Below are 20,876 nucleotides of genomic sequence, written 5' to 3' on the forward strand. Positions count from 1 at the left end.
CCTTCTTCTTCTCCCCCCCCCCCAAGACAGGGTTTCTCTGTGTAGTTCTAGCCAACCTGGGACTAGTTCTGTAGACCAGGCTGGCCTCGAACTCATAGAGATATACCTGTCTCTGCCTGGAATTAAAGATGTGTGTATGGGGGCTGGAGAGATGGCTCAGAGGTTAAGAGCACTGACTCCTCTTTCAGAGGATCCGGGTTCAATTCCAGCATCCACATGGCAACTCACAACTGTCTGTAACTCCAGTCCCAAGGGATCTGACACCTTCACACCAACGCACATGAAATAAAGTTAACTAAATTATATATGTGTATGTGTGTGTATGTGTTTATGGGTGATGGAGAACTAAACTCTGGTTTTCATGCTTTCAATGACAAGAACTTTATTGCTTGAACCATTTCATCAGCCCATTTTTCTTCTGACACAGGTGTTGTTACACATAGACCATCTGGCCTTGGGCTGTGCCGTCCTCCCTGGAAATATAAGCCGTTACCTTCAGCTTTTACCCCTTTTCTCTTTTCCTACTTTTTGGGTAGCTAATACAGTTAAAGCGTGTTGTAGGTTGCTAGGCTCATTGGGCTTGTTTGTACACGTTTCTTGTCTAGCACTCAGGAGAATCATGAGTTGGAGGCTGGTCTAGGCTACATTGGGAGTTTGAACTGCATAGGGAGACCACATAGGGAGACCTTGTCTCAAATCAATAACAAACAGCTTTAAAAAAAGTGAGAATTTAGTATTTGCTTCTTGGTTCAACAAGGCCACTTTGGGGGGAGTACAGTGTGTGTCTAACAGTCGTAAGGCCGTGTGCACCAGGAGGCCTCTTTGTAGCATTTCCGTGTACTGCAGCTGTCTACAAAGCAGTTGTAGATCCACCTTTGGGACATTTGTGTAGGTTGGTGATTGTTTTATAGAACTGGTCTTACTTCCTCAACAAACATACGTACATACACACAAAAATACATATGTGTATATGTGTGTGTATGTATGTGTGCGTATGACTTCGTGAGTTGATTCCCTCCTTCCACCATGTGGGTTTCCGGGATCAAATTCAGGCCATCAGTCTTGTAGCAGGTGCCTTCACCATATGAACTCTCTTGCCAGCCTTTGACTGGATCAAATATGTTCATATTTGGTTCATTTACTTATTTCTTCTGTTTTGAGGTGCTAGGGATTAAACCTAGGGTACACGAGAAACACTTGCTGTAGCACTGAGCTACAGCACGAGTCTTTTATGCATGCTTCAAATAATTCCTCTGTCTGGACAATATATCAGGAACAAATAAGCTTGTTTTGTTTTTGTGATTGTCATCTGCTTTAAACTAGGATTAAACATGAAAGCTACTGGCCAGATTGTTTCTTTTCATAGTCCAAGTTGTGTGACTAAGATAAACAAAAAATCTTGCTTTAATAGAAATATGATTTTGTTTGTACACTCCCATCTAAGACATAATTATGCTGTTTCTCACCATTAATTTCTACATATGCTAAAACAAACTAGTATATTTATATACATTACAGGTAGAATCCCATATTTTATCTGGTTTTTATATCTAGTATTCAATAAAAATTTCTCCTAGAACGACAAATTATGCAGGGGATGCTGTACACTGCAATGAAGAGGAAGCTTAGCTTTACTGCAGTCTGAGCTGGTGTAACCTAACTAGCTAGAGGATATGCAATTCCTGATTGACAGCTGGACCAGCAGTGTGCAGATTTCGTTAGGGAGAACACCCAGCTCAGAAACAGTGATTAGAGCTCTGCCAGAAAAACTACATTCACCCCCGTGTCTCCTAGTTTTCGGTCTACTAGATCTGTAAACAAACAGCAAAACCAGTTCCTCTTTTGTCTTATTAAAGTGGTAGTGCAGGGCTGTTTCAGCTTGTCAGCCAGCCATACATGTGTGGACATTTGATATTCTCACTAAATTAGTCAATTTTAAGCTGTGTTCCTTGCTTATCTCTAGACCTTTGTGCATTAAATCCTATCTGGAGCCGCTCTCTTTACACACAAGAGTTTCGCTTGTGTTTTCCTGCCTTCTGTGAGAAGCTTTATGTAGGTCAGGCTTGGCTTAAGCAGCTTTCCCAAACCTGCGTCAGCTTAAGCTGGAGGAATTTTAATAAGCCCTCCCCTGTAGGCGTGGGCCTAAATGGGGCTAGCCTAGTTAAGCCTGATCTTTCTGTTTGTGAAAAGAGCTGAGCAGAGCTGAAGGCTGCATGGTGGATTCAGAAGCTGCCTACTTAATTTCAAAAGAACAATGGTAGGGAAGGCTCGATCTTCCAATTTTACCCTATCTGAAAAGCTTGATCTGCTAAGCCTCGTGAAGCCATACGTGAAAATTCTCGAAGAGCATACTAATAAAAATTCAGTAATAGTGGAGAAGAATAGATGTTGGGATGTCATAGCAGTTAACTATAATGCAATTGGAGTAGACCGCCCTCCTCGCACAGCGCAGGGCCTTCGCAGCCTTTACAAAAGGCTCAAAGAATATGCCAAACAGGAGCTATTGCAGCAAAAGGAGGCCCAGTCAGATTTTAAAAGCAGTATTTCCGAGCCAACCAAGAAAGTTATGGAGATGATTCCCCAGATTTCCAGCTTCTGCCTGATAAGAGACAGGAACCACACACAAAGGTAAGCGTTATTTTATTTGTTGTAGGAAATGATGGCGCCTCCTAGCTCTTGGGCTCTGCTTAGCTGTGACAGAGATGTGCATGTCAGCACCCCACAAGGAGGCATGAATAGTGTCTTTGTTTTGCTCTCTTAAAAAAAAAGTAAAGCTATGAGGAATTTTTCTCTTGCGCTTGATTTAAACAGGTTTCACTGTCTTTGCCCTGTTTCATGGGCAATTTCTAAAAGTCAAGGCCGGGGAGAATTAGTGGGATGAAGCTTGTGACATCACTGAATTAACTTTTTAAAGACTTCAGTAGCATATACAGAGTAATGGTTTTATTATGACATTTTCATCCATGTATATTATGTACTTTGATTATATCTCATAAACTTTTTAAGCCTTAAAATTAGATTATTTGCCTTTGAGATACATTATTTTTATTTAAGATTACATTTTGTTGAAATAGGTTTCTTGAATTGTTTTATATAAAATTTGTGTGAAGTTAGTAGTTTTGGAGCAGATGGAAATTTTGTTTTTTATGATTACTGTGTATGTTTCCTGAGTGTGCACTGAACTAACAAAGCTAAAATCAAAGGATTGTGTATGTGAAGACTTTAATTTTTCTAATATATTTGAAATAGATAAAAAGGAAACACTAAAGGAAGTTAATACCTAATTAAGAGATTAGGGTTGCATAATAAAGTGTAATTGATTAATGGTGTACTTTCACTTTGATATTGCTCTGTAGGTTACAAAACTCAGTTTTAGTAAGAGCAACCTGGGTTAGGGCTTGGAAACAATTTTGGTTTAAGCTTGTTCTGTATGATTGTTTGCCTCAGAATCTTAAAAGCTCTTACCTGTGACTAATTCAAATCTTATCTCTTGACATAGATAAAAATGGCAGCTCCATTTTTCTACCAATCAGTTAGGTAATTTAAACAAACCGTAAACTCTTTGTTGAAGGCCTCTCACACAGAGAGCAATGTGCTTTTCTGGGTAAACAGAGTTGCAATTACTTGTGCAGCCTGAAGTTAGGAAAACTTCAGCTGACCTGTCTGTTGCTTTGGTAACTTATTAGGAAATATTTCTGAGCTTTTTACTCGGTCCTGCTTATTTCTAATTGGTAGCATAAATTTAAAAAAGCCCCCCACTTGGGGATCAGTGGATTAGCTCTTGGGGCCACCCACCGGTAGGAGTTTCCACCTCTGTGTCCACAGGAAAACTGAGGCTGCCCTGATTGTTTTTGAATTTTACTCTTTCAAAACCAGCTTGGAGAAAAGTGGTTTTGTTAGAAAACTACACCTTTTGGACACTAGATTTTGGATTTTTATAATTTGAAATGGATACACAGACAATGTGCTGTTAGTTGTCTATTTAAAAAACACAGTGAACACGGAATGTATTTTGATCATTGTAAACACAAACACACCCTCCTGAGTTTTTGACACGCCGTCATCTCTCTGATGAGATGAGTCAGCTGACTGTGTATTTCTCTATCTGTTGTTTAAGTTGAACTACTTATTAGTTTTCTTAAAAAAGGAAGAATATAAAAATAGGCCACTTATGTTACATTGATATTTTTCTGTTAGCTTATTCATTTAATATACTTATGTATTTAATGTGCTTATATGTATTTAGCTGAGATCACCACAAATCTTAATTATCCCAGAAGTTTGTGAAATCTATAATTTTGATTTTATTTTTACACAAATATTACTATTAGTTTGATTACATTCTCTAGTATGGAATTTTACTGCATGTTTTATGTCTTTTTTAAAAATAATCTATTCTATTTTGTAACTTACTTTACAACTTAGAATGATTTTTAGATATTTTTATGTCTCTCTAAATAGCAGATTATAATTTATGTTTTATAATCTTTTGATCCTCTAAGTTAGATTTTCAGCTTTTAGAAATTTTTAGTTCTGTTTTTCTTTCTTGAGACTTTCTCTAGTGTTTTGTTTTATTACTTATAATGTTCACCATTATGGAGTGAATAATCGAGCATAAGCATATCTTTAATGTATGTGGAAGTATAATGCCTATTTTTTTATGCTACATACTACTTTGCAGTAGAAATTATGAAGATAAGCCGGGCGGTGGTGGCGCACGCCTTTAATCCCAGCACTCGGGAGGCAGAGGCAGGCGGATCTCTGTGAGTTCGAGACCAGCCTGGTCTACAAGAGCTAGTTCCAGGACAGGCTCCAAACCCACAGAGAAACCCTGTCTCGAAAAACCAAAAAAAAAAAAAAAATAGAAATTATGAAGATAATGTAAAATTTGTTTATAGTTTCAACTTTTTTATCTCATACTTTAGTCTAGATCAGTGGTTTTCAACCTGTGGGCTGTGACCCCTTCAGGGGTCACGTATCAGATATCTACATTATGATTCATAACTGTGGCAAAATTACAGTTATGAAGTAGCAATGAAATACTTTTATGTTTGGTCCCATAAATAGTCTCTGCCATCTTCCTTAAAGTCATCGGCTTTTATGATTTGTAGATAGTCCACGAGAACAAAAGCAGGAGAAAACGTCAGGTGATTTTTTTTTTACAGCTTAATTTAAGAACCTCAGCAATGGAGGGACAATTTAATGTCTCTTTGAGAACATTTAAATGGTTTTTCCGGGCTAGTGAGGTGGCTCAGTTGGTAAAAGTGTTTGCTGCTAAGCCCTACAGCTTGCCTTTGATCCTAGTACCTCCATGGGGAGGGGAGAAGAGAGAACCTGACCTCCAAATACACACACACACACAAATAAATGTAAGAAAAAAAAGGCTTCCTTCCCTCCTTCCTTCCTTCCTTCCTTCCTTCCTTCCTTCCTTCCTTCCTTCCTTCCTTCCTTCCTTCCTTCCTTCCTTCCTTCCTTCCACTTTTCTTAATTCTGGGAGTGGTTCTCTTTATAAGGTACCACACAAGCATGAGGCTCTGAATTCAGACTCTAGGACACCGTTTGTAAAATGCTACAAATGGCAGCTCCCCAGCATTGAGAGGACTCAGACAGGTGGATCCTGGAGTTCAGTGGATGAGCTTCTGGTTCAGAGAGACTCTACCTCTGTGAGGCCCTACACTCGTGTGCACACAACACACAGACACACAGGCTCACATAGCCCACGTGTGCACTCACAAAGTAGCTTTTCTTTATTTTACTAACTGTGTAGCATCTGTAATTTCATTGTAAGAGCCTAAGTTAAGAACAGAGGGCTAGGGATGAAGAGAGCATGCCCAGGACCTTGACTTGGTTATCAGCACCACGAACAGAACAGATGAAGGATGGAGGATACCTAAATGGATACATTATTAAAGGCATGGTCTTAGCGTTTCTTCTGTTAAACACTTTTTGTATAGTTTTAAATCTTTTTTTTTTTTATAGCAGTTGAAGAAAGGCTTTTATTGGGGGTGGGGAAACACACACACAATGCAAGTAGTCACATAGAGAGAAAGGCAGAGCAGACTGGGGACTTGGGAAGCAGAAGCCAGCTTCTTGAGGGCTAGTTTGTTTGCTTAAGTCTTTGAAAGGACTTCCTTCCTTGGTGGATTTGAAGACACACAAGGCTGATTGGGGCAACTGTAAACACGTCCTGATCTGGCCTTGAATTTGTCTTGCTAGTTCATCAGCAGGGGTCCTATCTGCAGGAGAAAAAGCCTACAAGGCCTGTGTTTTAAGCTTCCAGGTCTCTTTCTCAGATCCAGAGGGCGAGGAAGAAGCCAGTCATATTGGATGGAAGTTCAGCATCTCTGTTACCTAGGCTGGACCTCTCACTGTCTTTCCGTCTCTGGTCCCTCCCTCACTCCCACTTCCAGTAGCTACTGTCCTGTGTTTGGTGGGAATGGGGTGGAATGGGGACGAGAAGAGGCGTTAGGGTCTGTTAATAGCTCCGTTACCATTACTACACAGGGAGGGGGTAGCAGATACAACAGCTTCACCTGACTGTTGAGTTCTAAAAAAAATCATGCTGAAGTCGTGACAGAGACATAGGAACTGTGTTACTAGAGAGAGCCAGTTAGGAGCACTGCTGCTTTCCCAGGGGATTAAAGTTCAATTCCCAGTACCACATGACTGCTCACAACTGTAATTGTAAAACAGCCTAGGGGTCTTTTTTTCTTTTGGTTTTTGAGGGTGTGTGTGTGTGTGTGTGTGTGTGTGTGTGTGTGTCCCTGGCTGTCCTGGAACTTGCTCTGTAGACCAGACCGGCCTTGCACTTCCACCACTCACCCTGCCTAGAGGTCATGATTGGGTTCGTTTTCAATGCCCATTCAAGAACTGAAAGGCAAGCGGATTCTTGAGTTGTAACAGGTCGTAGGAAAGCAGTGGGAGAAAGCCGTATTGGGGATGAGGAAACACAGAAATGCTTTCTACAAACCCCGGACTTGGGAAAGTCTCCCCCCAACAAGAAAATCCCATGGGTCTATGTTGTTGTTGGTTTTGTTTCTGTTTTTGTTTTTTTGAGACAGGCTTTCTCTGTGTTGCCCTGGCTGTCCTAGAATCCACTCTGTAGACCAGGCTGGCCTGGAACAAAGATTCGTTACCTCTGCCTCCTGAGTGCTGGGATTAAAGGTGTGCGCCATTAGGGCCATCTCTTTTTCTTGACACAGAGTGTGGTGTGTAGCCTAGGCTGTCCTGGAACTTGAGATTGTCCTGTCTCAGCCTCTCAAGTGCTGGGGATATAGGTGTATGCCTTCACCCTTTATTCAAAGATTTATAGTTAAGTGTGTATTATTATGAAATATTAAGCATATAAATATGAAATGTTTTATAAATATGTTTATTGTTTATACTGTTCTTTTTTTATATGTGCTATAGTGCAAGCTTGGATGAGGCTGCGCAGGCTGGTACCAGTTCACTACAGGTGATGGTGGATCACCATCCTGTTGCTATTACGGTAGAGGTGAAGCAAGAAGAAGACATTAAATCATCCCCTCCAGTGCTTCCAAATCCTCAACACAGTGATGCTTTAGAGCAAAGAGAAGAGCATGAATTAGTACATGTTATGGAAGAACCCTTGTCTCCGTCACTTTCCTCTGTTGATATGAGAATGACATCATCTCCATCTTCTGTTCCAAGGAGAGATGATCTTTTTCATCGTGAAAGTGGAGAACACATTAGGTCTCTGCTAAGATATGACCCTCAGGTCCTGCAAATGTTAAAAGAGGAACATCAGATAATCTTAGAAAATCAAAAGAATTTCGGATTGTATGTTCAGGAAAAGAGGGATGGATTGAGAAGAAGGCAGCTGCTGGAGGAGGAGCTGCTCAGAGCAAAGATTGAAGTGGAGAAACTGAAAGCCTCTCGCTTACGGCATAATCTGCCCGAATGTAGTAGTCTCCAAGAGTTTTCAGTTTGATAATTTTAATTCTGTCAGAATTAATTTGGGAATATCATAAAGTTGAGCACACGTCCTATAAAAATGTTGTTAATCTCTCTTAGAAAAAAGCTTTTAACGTGGTTTTCTTTTCCTCCCTAACCCTACTTTTTTTTTTTTACACAATTTTCTAAGTATTTAATTTTCTCTTTAGATACTAAAATTTACTGATTGGTTGACATGATAATCCAGTTCATTGTTTGCCCTAATTTTTCCTAAGGCATTTAGTTGTTGACTTTATGATCTTTTGTTTTGAGTACTAGAGAAATAATACAGATAGAGTTGCATCTGGTGCATAAGCCTGCGACCACAGCACTGGAGAGGGAGAGACAGGTCCCAATTTCAAGGTCAGCCTGTGCGTGTGAAATCCTGTGTCAAACAAACAGAATGCTCACAATTGTGAAATGCATAAATTGTATTTAAAAGTACTGAATCTTCAACAGTTTTAGCAACAACTTTGAAAGTTAGAGTTAAAACACACACACAGAGAGAGAGAGAGACAGAGAGAGAGAGACAGAGAGAGAGAGAGAGAGAGAGAGAGAGAGAGAGAGAGAGAGAGAGAGAGAGAGAATATGTGTATGTGTTGGTGTTGGAATAAGTACCTGATGGTAAGCACACACCTTTATCGCTGAGCTATATCCCTAGTCCTATTTTATTTTATTTATTTATTTTTTTTGGAGACAAGATCTCACTCTGTAGCCCAGGTTCTCCTGGAGTACAAGCTCCTCTTGCCTCGGCCTTCTGAATACTGGGATCTGGGATTATAGTTGTGTGCTATTCTAATGGTAACAGAAAATGAGTATGCATGACATTGGTTTTGTCTATCTTTTGAAAGAGTGGTGTTAGCTTTAGAGACTGGAGGTATTTGGAGAACACTTTGGTTAGAGGTAATGAAACTGAGGTCAGGAAGGACGCCATAATTTATTTTAGGTAGCACAGCTTTTCATGGCAGAGAAATATCAGTACTTAGTTCTTTTTTTGGTTATTGTTTTTTTTTTTTTTTTTGAGGAAGCAGGGAGTGATAGTGGTAGTAATTTTTCCTTATTCTATAGAAGTAAAACATCTCAGAATTTATTTAATTAATTAGGAGAATTTATTTAATTAGAATCACCTTTTGGGTTGGGGATTGTAGTTCAAGGGTAGAACACTTTCCTGGTGTGTTTGAGGCCCTGTCTCCAGGTGACCAAAGGAGAACTTACTGCTACATGTTGTTGGGTCATGAAGTCTGGGGAGTTGTGTCTCTACCCTGCCCTTTGTCCTGAGAAAAGAGATCGTGTCTTTTTATTGAAAATATTACATATTTGGCCATGTGATTAAAATTACCTTAATTCATTTTCAGTGTTTTCCCGGAAACTGTTTCCTTTGTAGTAAAATTAGAATTAAACAAAATGAAAACTACTTAGAATGACAATAGCCAAGATCATGTTTACATAGCATTTAACTCGTAGATTTTTGTAAGTATGGTTTTTAAATATTGTATATTCATAAAAATAAAATCTTGATTTTTATAAATCTTACATATTGAATTTATGTTAAATATTTAATGCGTGTCTTTTTTTCTGGGATTTTGATGAGGAAAGACTTTAAAAAGCCAGACTTCGGATGGGGCAGGTAGAGTTTCAGAAATAGTGGGGATAAAGGGTGCTTGATGTCAGAGTGAGCTCCTGCATTACACTCACAGAATGGGATGGAGTGAATCAGTGTCCAAGCACAAATGCTGTCTAAGCCAGGCAGTTTTAAGTGAGGATAGGTAGGAAGTCTTGGCTTTTGGTAACTCCAATGACCTGGAACACTCTAGGTAGACCAGGCTGGCCTCAGTCTCACAGAGATCGTCCACCTCTGGGGTGCTGGATAAGGGGTGCCTGGTGGACGTCTTTCTTGACTACATTGGGTAGCTTCTATTTGGTTCAAGTTGAAATTTAACATGCAGGAATATGTCAGGAATCTGTATTTCGTGTGAAAATTTCTAGTATTTAAATGTTTGCAAGTCATTCAGAATGTTTTTAAAACAGTTTAGGCACGCCAGCCTCCAGCTCTCAGGCTTCCGGTTAGTGGTCGTCCCAGTAAAAGGCCCAGGTGAGGATTGTGGCCAATGATTCAGGGCTCTACTGGTGTAATCAAGATTTAGGGCGTCTGTCCATAGCACCACAAACACTGGAGTTAAGACAATAGTGTCAGTCCTGAACTGGCCTTCTGTTCCTTAGAACTGTAAATCCATCCAGCGAATCAGAAACTAGGGTGGGATTCAGCCCTCTGGGAATAATGTCCTCTGGGGATTCTGATGCTAAAGGGTGAGAATTAACTTGGTGCTTAAATCATGACAGCTTCTCACTGGAGTGTAATATGGATAAAATGTCAGTTGTTAGAAAAATTATGGATTCCATTAAATGCTGTTTTTAAGGAGTCAGATTTAACTGAATATGAAGTGAGAAGCTGTTGAAGGCTTTTTGATTATAAATGATTGTAAGTTATATGAAGTATAATTCTCATTATTTCAGCATGCTGCCGCTCGGGTGTGGTAAGCATCCAGTCTGAGTATTGACTTTGTACAGCAAACCCATTTACAAGTGTCTTTGTGGAAAACAAATTCTGTGAAATGTTTCTAGAAAGTAATTCAGTGTTTAAAGAAAGTACATCTTTTTTTTTGATGGTTTAGTTCTATAATCATTGTGGAAATTTAAAAAATAGATGTCTTTGAAAATTCCTTTGTTGTACATAATATAGTATTGTAATCATGTTTTTCTCTGGCATTGTTCAAATTTGCTGTTTCCTGTGTCAAGTGATACAGTTTGTTAGCAGTTAAGGGCTGTGAAGAGTAATAAACTTTTTTTTGTATTTTAAATTCAGAATTCCATTCATCAGAGTAAACTTCTGCAGTTTTTTATGAATCAGTGTTGTTTTAATTGTAAAAGTTATAAAACATATAATCTTGCCCCATTCTCTAATTTCTTCCCCTATGCAACCGTGTTTTCAAAGTGAGGTCTAAGCGTGGTCTATGAGAATTCCCAAGTAGAGCGAAGGATTAGTCATTTGACCGCAGAGCCCGTCTTGAGACTGTTTGCCTTTGATCCTGTAGGGTGTGGCCTGGGGAATGGAGCTAAATCTCCCCTTTCTCTGTGGTACCTAGACTTTGACCTTGAGGACTCTTTGCTGAGGACAGGTTTGGCTCAGCCAGTTCTGAGGAGGAACTTCCGCTAGCAGTGAGGGAGCTGCCCGCCTCTTCCAGTTTGGGAAATGCTGGCTGGCAACTGAGGGGGTTTGTTTGGTTCTCGTTTTAGGTGTGATTCTTTTTTTTTTTGTTTTTTTTTTTTTTTTTTTTTTTCGAGACAGGGTTTCTCTGTGATTCTGTAGAGAGACTTTAAATGTGGTAAATGATTATTTCATTTGCTCTCCCTCGCGGTTTTTTTTTTTCTTTCCCCTCTTCTAAGCAGGTTTCTCTCTATTATTGTCTTGGCTGTCCTGGAACTCACTGTTTAGGCCTCGAACTCTGCCTGCCTCTGTCTCCGAGTCCTGGGACTGAAGGTGTGTGCCACCAAGCCTGGCTTTCATTTGATCTCTTAGTAATTTGAATAATGGGTAGCTTTTGCTCCCTCCCTAGCTTATCTGTATGAACGTAAATAGATATATTATAAAATATTCTGAAGTGGATGTGGCATGTAATAGTATTCCGAGAAAAGCTTTTTCCCCCTTCTTATTTCGAGACAGGGTTTTTCTGTGTAGCCCTGGGTGTCATAGCACTTGCTCTGTAGACCAGGCTGGCCTCGAACTCAGAGATCTGATTGCCTCTGGCGCTGGGACTTAAAGGCGTGCGCCACCCCCTCCTGGCTAAGCTTCTTTTGTTTATAATTTCATGAAATGTTCAAAATAAATCCCCTTTTGCATAGTGAGGCAACAACTTGTATAATTTGGTTTTTGAGTCGCCCTCTGGTTCATGTTTGCTCACATAAATGTTACAGCGTGTGCCTCCTGCTAGTGTGGTGTCATCTAGTGGACATTTAACTCTCAGAGTACCGGGAACCTGTTTACTGCAGTGTACTCTTGGTGAGGGTGGCTAAGTGAATGTTTTGTTAATACTTGTTTTTAAGAATAAGGAAGTTAGGGCCGGGCGGTGGTGGCGCACGCCTTTAATTCCAGCACTTGGGAGGCAGAGACAGGCGGATCTTTGTGAGTTCGAGACCAGCCTGTCTACAAGAATAAGGAAGTTATACTGATTTGTATATTCTTTTTGGTGCCATAAATCAGATTGTAGTATAGTAGAGGTAAAAGTTTTTGATGAAGCAAACTTAAGAAGACTGTAATAGATACCAAATATACTGTATCTAGATTATCATGCTTTAAAAAAACCTTAAGGTCCACAAATTCTCAAAATAAAATATTTGATTGTAAATACTTAAGAAGTAAATGAAGTCCATAGTCTATAAATACAGGAGTAAGTTTGTAAGTTAGGCAATCTAATTAAAATGAACTGAATCGTTCTGAATTTTTGTATACATTTTTGAGATACTATCTCTGTTTTCTTTGTCTAAACATATACTTTTATTTAGTTCTTTTAAATAATATATTAAGTACTTGTGTCCCCACTAGGATGATTAATGTATTTTTAGTCTTTTGAATTGATTAAGCTAGTAGGTATAATTTGAAATTATATTATTTTTTAATTGCTTTGTAAATAATGAAAAATAAATGAGTAAATGCAAATAAAAATGTCACTCATCAGCTCAATTCGCTTATTTAATATTTATTTTTTGCTTTTGAGACAGTTTGATGTAACATAGGTTGGCTTTGAACTTCCTGTTTACCTGTAGATGATCTTAAAATTTTTCCTATACCATCCAAGTGCTGGGGTTATAGGTGTGCTGCCATGTTCATTTAGGCAATGCATAGGATCAAACCCATGCTAGGCAGGCACTCTGTCAAATGAGCTAGGTGCCAAACATGTCTGACTCCAAATAGAAACTAAAGCGAATGCATCATGAGAACTTTATTTTATTAGTAGGTCTTTCTGTTTTAGTTTACTTGTTAACAATTTCTAACTCCAAACATTTTATTAACCAACTATTCAGACATACCAAAACACTGAAAGAATTTTTTTTTTTTTTTTTTTTTTTTTGGTTTTTCGAGACAGGGTTTCTCTGTGGCTTTGGAGCCTGTCCTGGAACTTGTAGACCAGGCTGGTCTCAAACTCACAGAGATCCGCCTGCCTCTGCCTCCAGAGTGCTGGGATTAAAGGCGGGCGCCACCACCGCCCGGCGCCACTGAAAGAATTTTGTAGTAAATATTCATATGCCTACCTCCCATGAGGAGTTTACAGTCATTTATTTTGCTAGCATGCAGGAAGTCCTGGGTTCGGTCTCCAGCCTTGGGAAAGAACAAAGATTCAGAATATCAGCACTTTTCCCTCTTATTCTTCCCTAACCAGTTTCCTTGCACCTCGCTTACCAGTGTTAGCTGTTGAAAACCCTGCATAACCAGTGTGCCGGCTCAGGCCCTTAATTCCAGCAGCTGAGAACGTCACAACTTAGAGATCAGCCTGACCTAGTCTATGTCAAGACCCTGCTCAAGCAAACACACCTGCATAACATTTGCCTGTTTTAAAATTTCATGTAATTTCTAATTACTGCTTCAAAAAATAACCTATCTGTGCTGGCTCATTTAATGTTAACCTGACGAAGGCTAGAATCATTTTAGAGATGGGGGCCTTGACTGAGAAAATGCATTCATTGGATTGGGCTGCAGGCAAGCCTGTAGGGCATTTTCTTAATTAGTGATTGTCGTAGAGGGCCCCACCCATTGGGGGCACTGCCTTTCCTGGCTGGTGCTATGAGAAAGCAATGGAGAGCAAGCCAATAAGCAGCACCCTCCATGGCCTCTGCATCAGCTCCTGCCTCCAGGATCCTGCCCTGTTTGAGTTCTTATCCTAATTTCCTCCATTGATGAGCTATGATGTGGAAGCATAAATAAATCCTTTCCTCCCCACTAGTTTTTGGTCATGGTGTTTCATCATAGCAAAAGTAACCCTAATTATGAGACTGCCTTAATGTTTTTAGTATTTTCTTTTTTCCCCTCTCTCCTCTTATTAGTTGTTCATTGCATTTTTATTGTGGAATAATATTCCATTGTATAGATCTTGAGTGGAAAGAAATATATGTTTATTTTACATATAACACTTGAACTTTGACATTCACTGTTTTTTATTAGGTGAATAAAGTTATAGGTAATTTTCAATTCTAAGCCATTTATATATTGTATATTTTAAGAAAATTATAGCCTTGTGGTGGTAGCGCACACCTTTAATCCCAGTACTTGGAAGCAGAGGCAGGTGGATCTCTGAGTTTGAGGCCAGTCTGGTCTACAGATTGAGTTTCAGAACAGCTAGGGCTACGCGGAGAAACCAAAAGAAACTTATGGGCATAGGTGTTTTGCCTGTGCACACAAGCGTGTGTGTGTGTGTGTGTGTGTGTGTGTGTGTGTGTGTGTGTGTGTGTGTAGAAGCCCAAGGTTGATATTGGGTGTGTTCCTTCATAATTCTCTACTTATCTTCTGAAGCAGGGATCCACACTGCACCCAGAGTTTGCTATTTCAGATAATCTGGCTGACCTGCTTGCCTTGGGGAGTCTCCTGTTTCTGCCTCCTTAAGGCTGGTTGCAGGCTGGCGATGGGAGTCTTGACTCTGGTCTTCGGGCTGTGTGAGCGCTGTACCCACTGACTTACCAACGGGCACACAGGAGTTAGAGCTTTGTCCAAAGCCATCCAGTTACTAAGTGGCAGACTCGGTGTTCAGGCCCAGGCAGTGTGGGCCTGGCTCTGACTCCATAGTGTGTGTTCTTTAGAAAAGATCTTCAAAAGAAGGGCATACTGCTGTGCTGTTGGTTTTAATATTAATTAAATTTCTGAGTTTCCCGAATTATCCTTTTTCAGAAATGGGAGCAGTGGACATAACAGTAATGTTTTTTAGATTCTCAGAATTTAGTCTTCTATGTTTCTTTCCAGCCTTTCTTTCCTTTTTTGGAGACAAGGTCTAATTATATAAATCTAGGCCAACCCAGAACTCAGTATATAACCCAAGCTGGTTTTCAACTGTGCTGCTCCTTCCTAGTCCCCCAGACCTCTACTGCCATGCCTGGCTGTTCGCAGTCATTTGGTGAGGTGCCCCTCTAACTCTGGGCGGTTCTGGACTGTCTAGAGGGTTCTGTTCTCCTGGGTAACGTAGCAGAGAGCAGGACAGATTGGCACCTACACTGTGCTCTGGCTCACTATTGGGAACCATGTGAAAACAATCACGCCCTACACGTAAACATTTTTATTTGTGTGGGTGTTTGCCCACAGGTTTGTCTGTGTGTCATGAGTGTGCCTGGTGCTGGTGGAGGCCAGAAGAGGGTGTCAGATCCCCTGGACCTAGAGTTACAGACAGTTGTGAGCCCCCAGTGTGGGTGCTGGGACTCAAGGTGGTGGGGTCCTCCAGAAGAGCAGGGAGTGTTCAGAAACTGATCAAAACATCCTTTTTGTTATATACCTTAAAACTTTCTCTGATGGGCTGGAGAGATGGCTCAGCGGTTAAGAGCATTGCTCACTCTTCCAAAGGTCCTGAGTTCAATTCCCGGCAACCACATGGTGGCTCATAACCATCTGTAATGGGGTCTGGTGCCCTCTTCTGGCCTGCAGGCATACACACAGACAGAATATTGTACACATAATAAATATTTTTTTTAAAAAAAACTCTCTGATAATCAAACACCACAAAAATAATCAACACATAACCGTTTTTTTTTGTTGTTTTTTTGTTTTTTTTTTTTTTTTTCAAAATCCTCACTGTGTAACTGTGTAGTAGAGCCTGGCCTGGGACTCCCTATGCGGCATATGCTGTCCTAGAATTTGAAAATCCTCTGGTCTAACTCTCCTGAGTGGTGAGGTTGCAGAGTGGACCATCATGTCCAACCAATAAACTCTTACTTTAAACCCAATCAGTTTTCTAACTAAAAATTGGTATATTGATGCAATGTTGATAAAGTTTAGGTATGCAAGCTTTGTTAGCAAAATTAGAAATGATAGCTATAGCTAGACCATGAGTTTGTGGTCAGCCTGGGCTACATCGTAAGGACTGTCTCGAAAAAGTAAAGGGATAAACAGTGGTTGGAGTTGAATGACCCTTTCACAGGGGTCACCTAAGACATCGGAAAACACAGGCACTTACATTACGATTCATGACAGCAACAAGATTATAGTTAGGAAGTAGCAACGAAAATAATTTTATGTGTGGAGGTCACCACAGCATGAGGAACTGGGTTAAAGGGTTGCAGCATTAGATTGAGAACCACTGCTTTAGAAAAATAAAATACCAAAAAGTGACTGATCAAATCTTGTTTATAAACCTTATTTTGAAAAAATTGATCTGAAGATAACAAGCCTTTAATATGAAGATAAAAATGAACAACAATGGAAATGAATTCAGTCATTTTCTAAAGTTACTTCTTCAATGGAAAGTAGTTTTTAGGTGCTTAAAACCATGAAGTGAAAGCATAGAGTAAGTGTCAGTTTGGGCCATACGTTAATACATGAAGTTAAAGCAGACCTGCCTTCTCAGGTCTCTTCAGTGATACAGGTGGACATTCAGGTTTTAGGTAATTTATTGTCCCAATAATGCTGAGGTAATAGGGTAACTGGATCTCACCTGGCAACTGGGACATGTGCACAGAAGAGCGAACGGAAGTTAGTCTGTGGTAGGCATGTGAGAGGAAGATGGCGTCTGTGAGGAAGGGGCTTCATTTGCCGCCCAGTTTGAGTGTGCGGTCGGTCCATCAAGGCAGGGGACACACAAGGCTGCTGATGACAGTGCACCTGCACTCAGGAGGCCGAGAGGGATGCTGATGCTCCCTCCTCCCTTTTAAGTCTACTTTGGGACCCCATGGAATGTCCCAGACACATTCAGGTGAGCATTCCTGCTCAGTCAAAGGCTTCTGGAAACAGGTGTGCTCAGGTGTGTTTCTGTGGTGACTGGAAGTCCAGTCAGGTCGATGATGAAGATTAGCCACTACACAGAAAAGCCCTAAAATGCCCTGCCACAGGGACTTAGTGCTTTCTTAGGGACAACGGGAGTCTTATCCAGTCATTTACATTAAAAATAGATATTGGTAATAAACATGGAGTTTAGTTTCGAAGAACAGAGAAGGAACTCTTGGTTTGGTGGTGCATGTCATCCAAGCGCTCTGGAAACTGAGGCAGGAGGACCATGAGTTCCAGGCCAGCCTGTTATACAGGTTCCTCCTGACCATTGGGGGGGGGGGCGGGCAGGAAAAGCTGTTGGTACCGAGGCATTGAAACCACTGGAGGATTAGCTAATTTAAGGTGTGCAGTGAGAGATGAATGCCCTCAATTCAGCTCTTAAGAGCTCTCTATAAAGGTAAAAGGAAACACTGACAACGACTATGGGGCACTCGGTGAAGGAAGTAAGGGACTTCAGAGGGTGTTACAAAACGGAAGAGTGCTTCAAAGAGGAAGCGATAGATGCTCTCTGTTTATTGACAGGTTATAAAATCTGTATCAGGATGGCTTTGGGGCAGTCAGCCTGGAGTAGTTACTGACATCTGGAGCTGTGGCAGTAACTGGAGAGTTGGAACACTCGAAAACAATCTGCTTTTCTCTGCAACGACCTTTCCTGCTGTTTACTTATTTTGCTGAGAGCTTTTTATAATCTTAAAACATATATTTGAGATCTATGACTACCAACAATCAAGTTTAATGTTAATGAAACTGTTCCCACCGGTGAAGGTGCCAATGTTCACCGGACATGAATGTTCATGGACGCATTTACTTTTGATTGAATGATCCTGATGCTTAAATATTAAAGTCATTCTCAATAATAATGTTTTAAATTTATTTTTTATTTCAGTTCATTTGGCCTCTGAAGAAATCATTGAGTCCAAGGCACAAGAAGAGGATCCTAGTAGCTTGCTTAAATATTTCAGTGTTGTTTGGTGTAAAGCTTCGAAGAAAAAGCACAGGAAATGGGAAGGCGATGCTATTCTTATTGTAAAAGGGAGGTCCTTCACTCTGAAAGATTTGGAAGGCAAAGATATCGGAAGAGGTATTGTGGTCTATTACGTGTCTTATGGTCTGTTCTGAAATTAGTGTCTGTCTGTGGCTGTGCATTGAAGCACAGTTGGGTTTTATAAAGGGACAACTGGGGTGCTGTTGAATTTTGTGCCCCAACTATGTGTGCTACATCATATTCTTCATAATAGCGAACCCAGTGCTTTCGTGAGCATGCTAGCTCATTTGGGCAAATTCCGTCCTATGTTAAATTTTGTCTGATAGGCGCCAACGAGCTGCCGCTGTCTTGCCGCTCTTCTGAGATTCAGCAGCTTGTCATGGTCCCCGACCCCCAGTGTGAAGTGACTGAGATAGTAAAGGCCGTCGCTGATAGGAATTCAGTGCTATCCAGTTTCCGTGCCGCTCAGGAAAGGCTGAGTTGTAGAACAGATGCACAGCAGACTGGGCGGTGCCGTTGTTAGCACTGCACAGCATTCCCGCGGAGCTCATCCTAGTGCAGCGCCGTTGGCGCCGTCGGCAGGTCCAGGTGCTCCACACTGGAGAGTTCGATGTATTGTCTTCTATTACTTAGGTTTGGGTTTGGCCAGATTATAAAATCTGTTGTACATATTCATTCGCTCACTTAAAATATGGTTTATGGCTTGTTTGCTTTTCAGCTCATGTGCCAGCTACTATGTTGGAGTAAAGATTCAGAGGTGAAGACATAGCTTTATATATATTGTGATTATATATATAGGATGAACACATAGCTTTATATATATTGTGAATTATATATAGGATGAACACATAGCTTTATATATATTGTGATTTATATATATATAGGATGAACACATAGCTTTATATATATTGTGATTTATATATATAGGATGAACACATAGCTTTATATATATTGTGATTATATACGGGATGAACATATAGCTTTATGTATTATATATATTTTGTAGCTTAGTAAGGAGAAGGCAGTGTAACTGATAACTAGGAGGTGGTAAGATAACGTCCAGTGAGTGTTCTTACCTGCTGCAGTGTCAGTGTTAAGGGACCAGAGCATGCTTCACAGGGGACACCACTGAAAATCTGAAGGTGAGATGTTTTGCAAGTATTTGGTTGTATTTTCTAAAATATGACACTTTTAATGTTAATTATAATAACATTTCATTTTTAATTATGTGTATATGCATATATCTGTGTATGGGTATGTGCTGCGGGAGCTCCTCCAGCCAATAGCTTGCCCAAGAGCTTTCGAGCAATTCTCCTGTTCCAAGTCTCCCATCTTACCATAAGCATGCTGGGAATGAGCTGGGGAGAGTGTTATTGTTGAGAGTACACACTGCTCTTCTGGACCTGAGTAGTTTGCAGCACCCACACAGGGCAGCCCCTTACAGAGACACATCTGGTGTTTGATGTGGGTTCTGGGAATTGCGCTTGCATCATCCGGCTTGTTCATCTGTCATTGTTCTGAAATCAGAATAATACATTATGTTTCTGGCTAATGAGATATACAGCGTAATTTGTATGCACAATAAAGTGTTTATTCTGTGTGGTCATGGGCAGTTGACTATTTTATTACCAAGTTTTCTTAGAATGTCAGTTCAATTCATTTATTTTCTTTCTTATAGGGATCGGATATAAATTCAAAGAGCTTGAAAACATAGAAGAGGGCCAAATACTGGTGATTGGAGGGAAAGAAGTGGAAATCCTGGGTACAGTCTCTTCTGATGACTTCAGCAGTGGCAAGTGTTTTCAGCGTGGATGTGGAAGCCCTGCAGTCCCAAGTTCCCAGGCGGCCAGGAAATGCTTTTCCAACCCTTTCAAAAGTGTGTGCCAGTCTGGTCAGTCAAAGGAGAACAGACAGAATGATTGGCAGAACTGCAAGCCCCGCCACGACCCACACACACCAAGTAAGATTGTAAAGATAACCCGAGCCTTCTGTGTTCATTGTCCAGAGATTTTGTCATGCCAACTGTGTTTAAGTTTTGTTTTAAAATTTGCAAAGGTTGAGGTCAGGCCTGGGTTACATAGTGAGTTGAAAACCGGTCTGAACTATATTTTGAGACCTGTCTCAAAACCAAAAACTAAATAAAACAAAAAAAAATTTCAGGTGAGGGACTGGAAAGATGGGTTAGTGGGTAGAGGCACCTGCTGCCAAGTCTGAGGACCTGAATCTGATCCTTGGACCCTCCTGGTGGAAGGAGAGAACCAGCTCCCTCAAGCTGTCCTCTGGTCTCATGTCCGTTCCACATCATGCACACACCTACACACATACATATACAAAATTAAAAACAAAATTTTATGCTGGACAGGAATACCTTTAATCCCAGCACTCAGGAGGCAGAGACAGGCAGATCTCTGTGAGTTCAAGGCCGACCTTATCTACAGAGTGAGTTCCAGGACAGCCAGAGCTGTTACACAGAGAAACCCTGTCTTTGGGGCGGGGGTGTAGGTGGAGGCTGCTTGTTTGTTCCTGGCTGTCCAGATCTGAAATAAGCACACAGAAACTGTATTAATTAAAACACTGCTTGTCCTATTAGGTTGTGCACATTTCTAGCTAGCTCTTATATCTGAAATTAACCAATTTCTATTAATCTGTGTATTGTCTGGCGTCCAGTGTCTGTCTTCTGCGGCTACATGGCTTCTCCTTGACTCTGCCTATTCTCTCTCTATATCTCACTGCTTGGAATTCCCACCTTGCCCTATTCTGCACTGCAATAGGCCCAAAGCAGCTTCTTTATTAACCAGTGGTATTCACAACATACAGAGGGGAATCCCACATTGGGGCGGGAGGGGAATGGGAGGGTGGAGAAAAAAGGGAAAAATTGAAAATTATAGGTGAAGGGGGCTGGAGAGATGGCTCAGCGGTTAA

The 20,876-nt window shown here is 40.6% G+C and overlaps 2 protein-coding genes across 2 annotated transcripts in view; both read left to right on the plus strand.

The window, feature by feature from the left end:
* Rad54b (RAD54 homolog B) overlaps window positions 1-20,876 on the plus strand; it is a 63,735-nt gene that overhangs the window by 17,189 nt on the left and 25,670 nt on the right. Inside the window, exons 4-5 of the mRNA XM_005362397.2 lie at window positions 17,856-18,050; window positions 19,633-19,914. Coding sequence (XP_005362454.1) covers window positions 17,856-18,050; window positions 19,633-19,914 — 477 coding nt within the window. The remainder of the gene's footprint in view (window positions 1-17,855; window positions 18,051-19,632; window positions 19,915-20,876) is intronic.
* On the plus strand, window positions 2,255-8,508 carry Fsbp (fibrinogen silencer binding protein). The gene is made up of 2 exons (XM_005362311.3): window positions 2,255-2,628; window positions 7,411-8,508. The coding sequence occupies exons 1-2, from the start codon at window positions 2,255-2,257 to the stop codon at window positions 7,949-7,951; spliced, it is 915 nt and encodes a 304-aa protein (XP_005362368.1). The 3' UTR covers window positions 7,952-8,508.

The sequence above is a fragment of the Microtus ochrogaster genome, linkage group LG5, assembly GCF_000317375.1.
Source record: "Microtus ochrogaster isolate Prairie Vole_2 linkage group LG5, MicOch1.0, whole genome shotgun sequence".
NCBI classification, from domain to species: Eukaryota; Metazoa; Chordata; class Mammalia; order Rodentia; family Cricetidae; genus Microtus; species Microtus ochrogaster.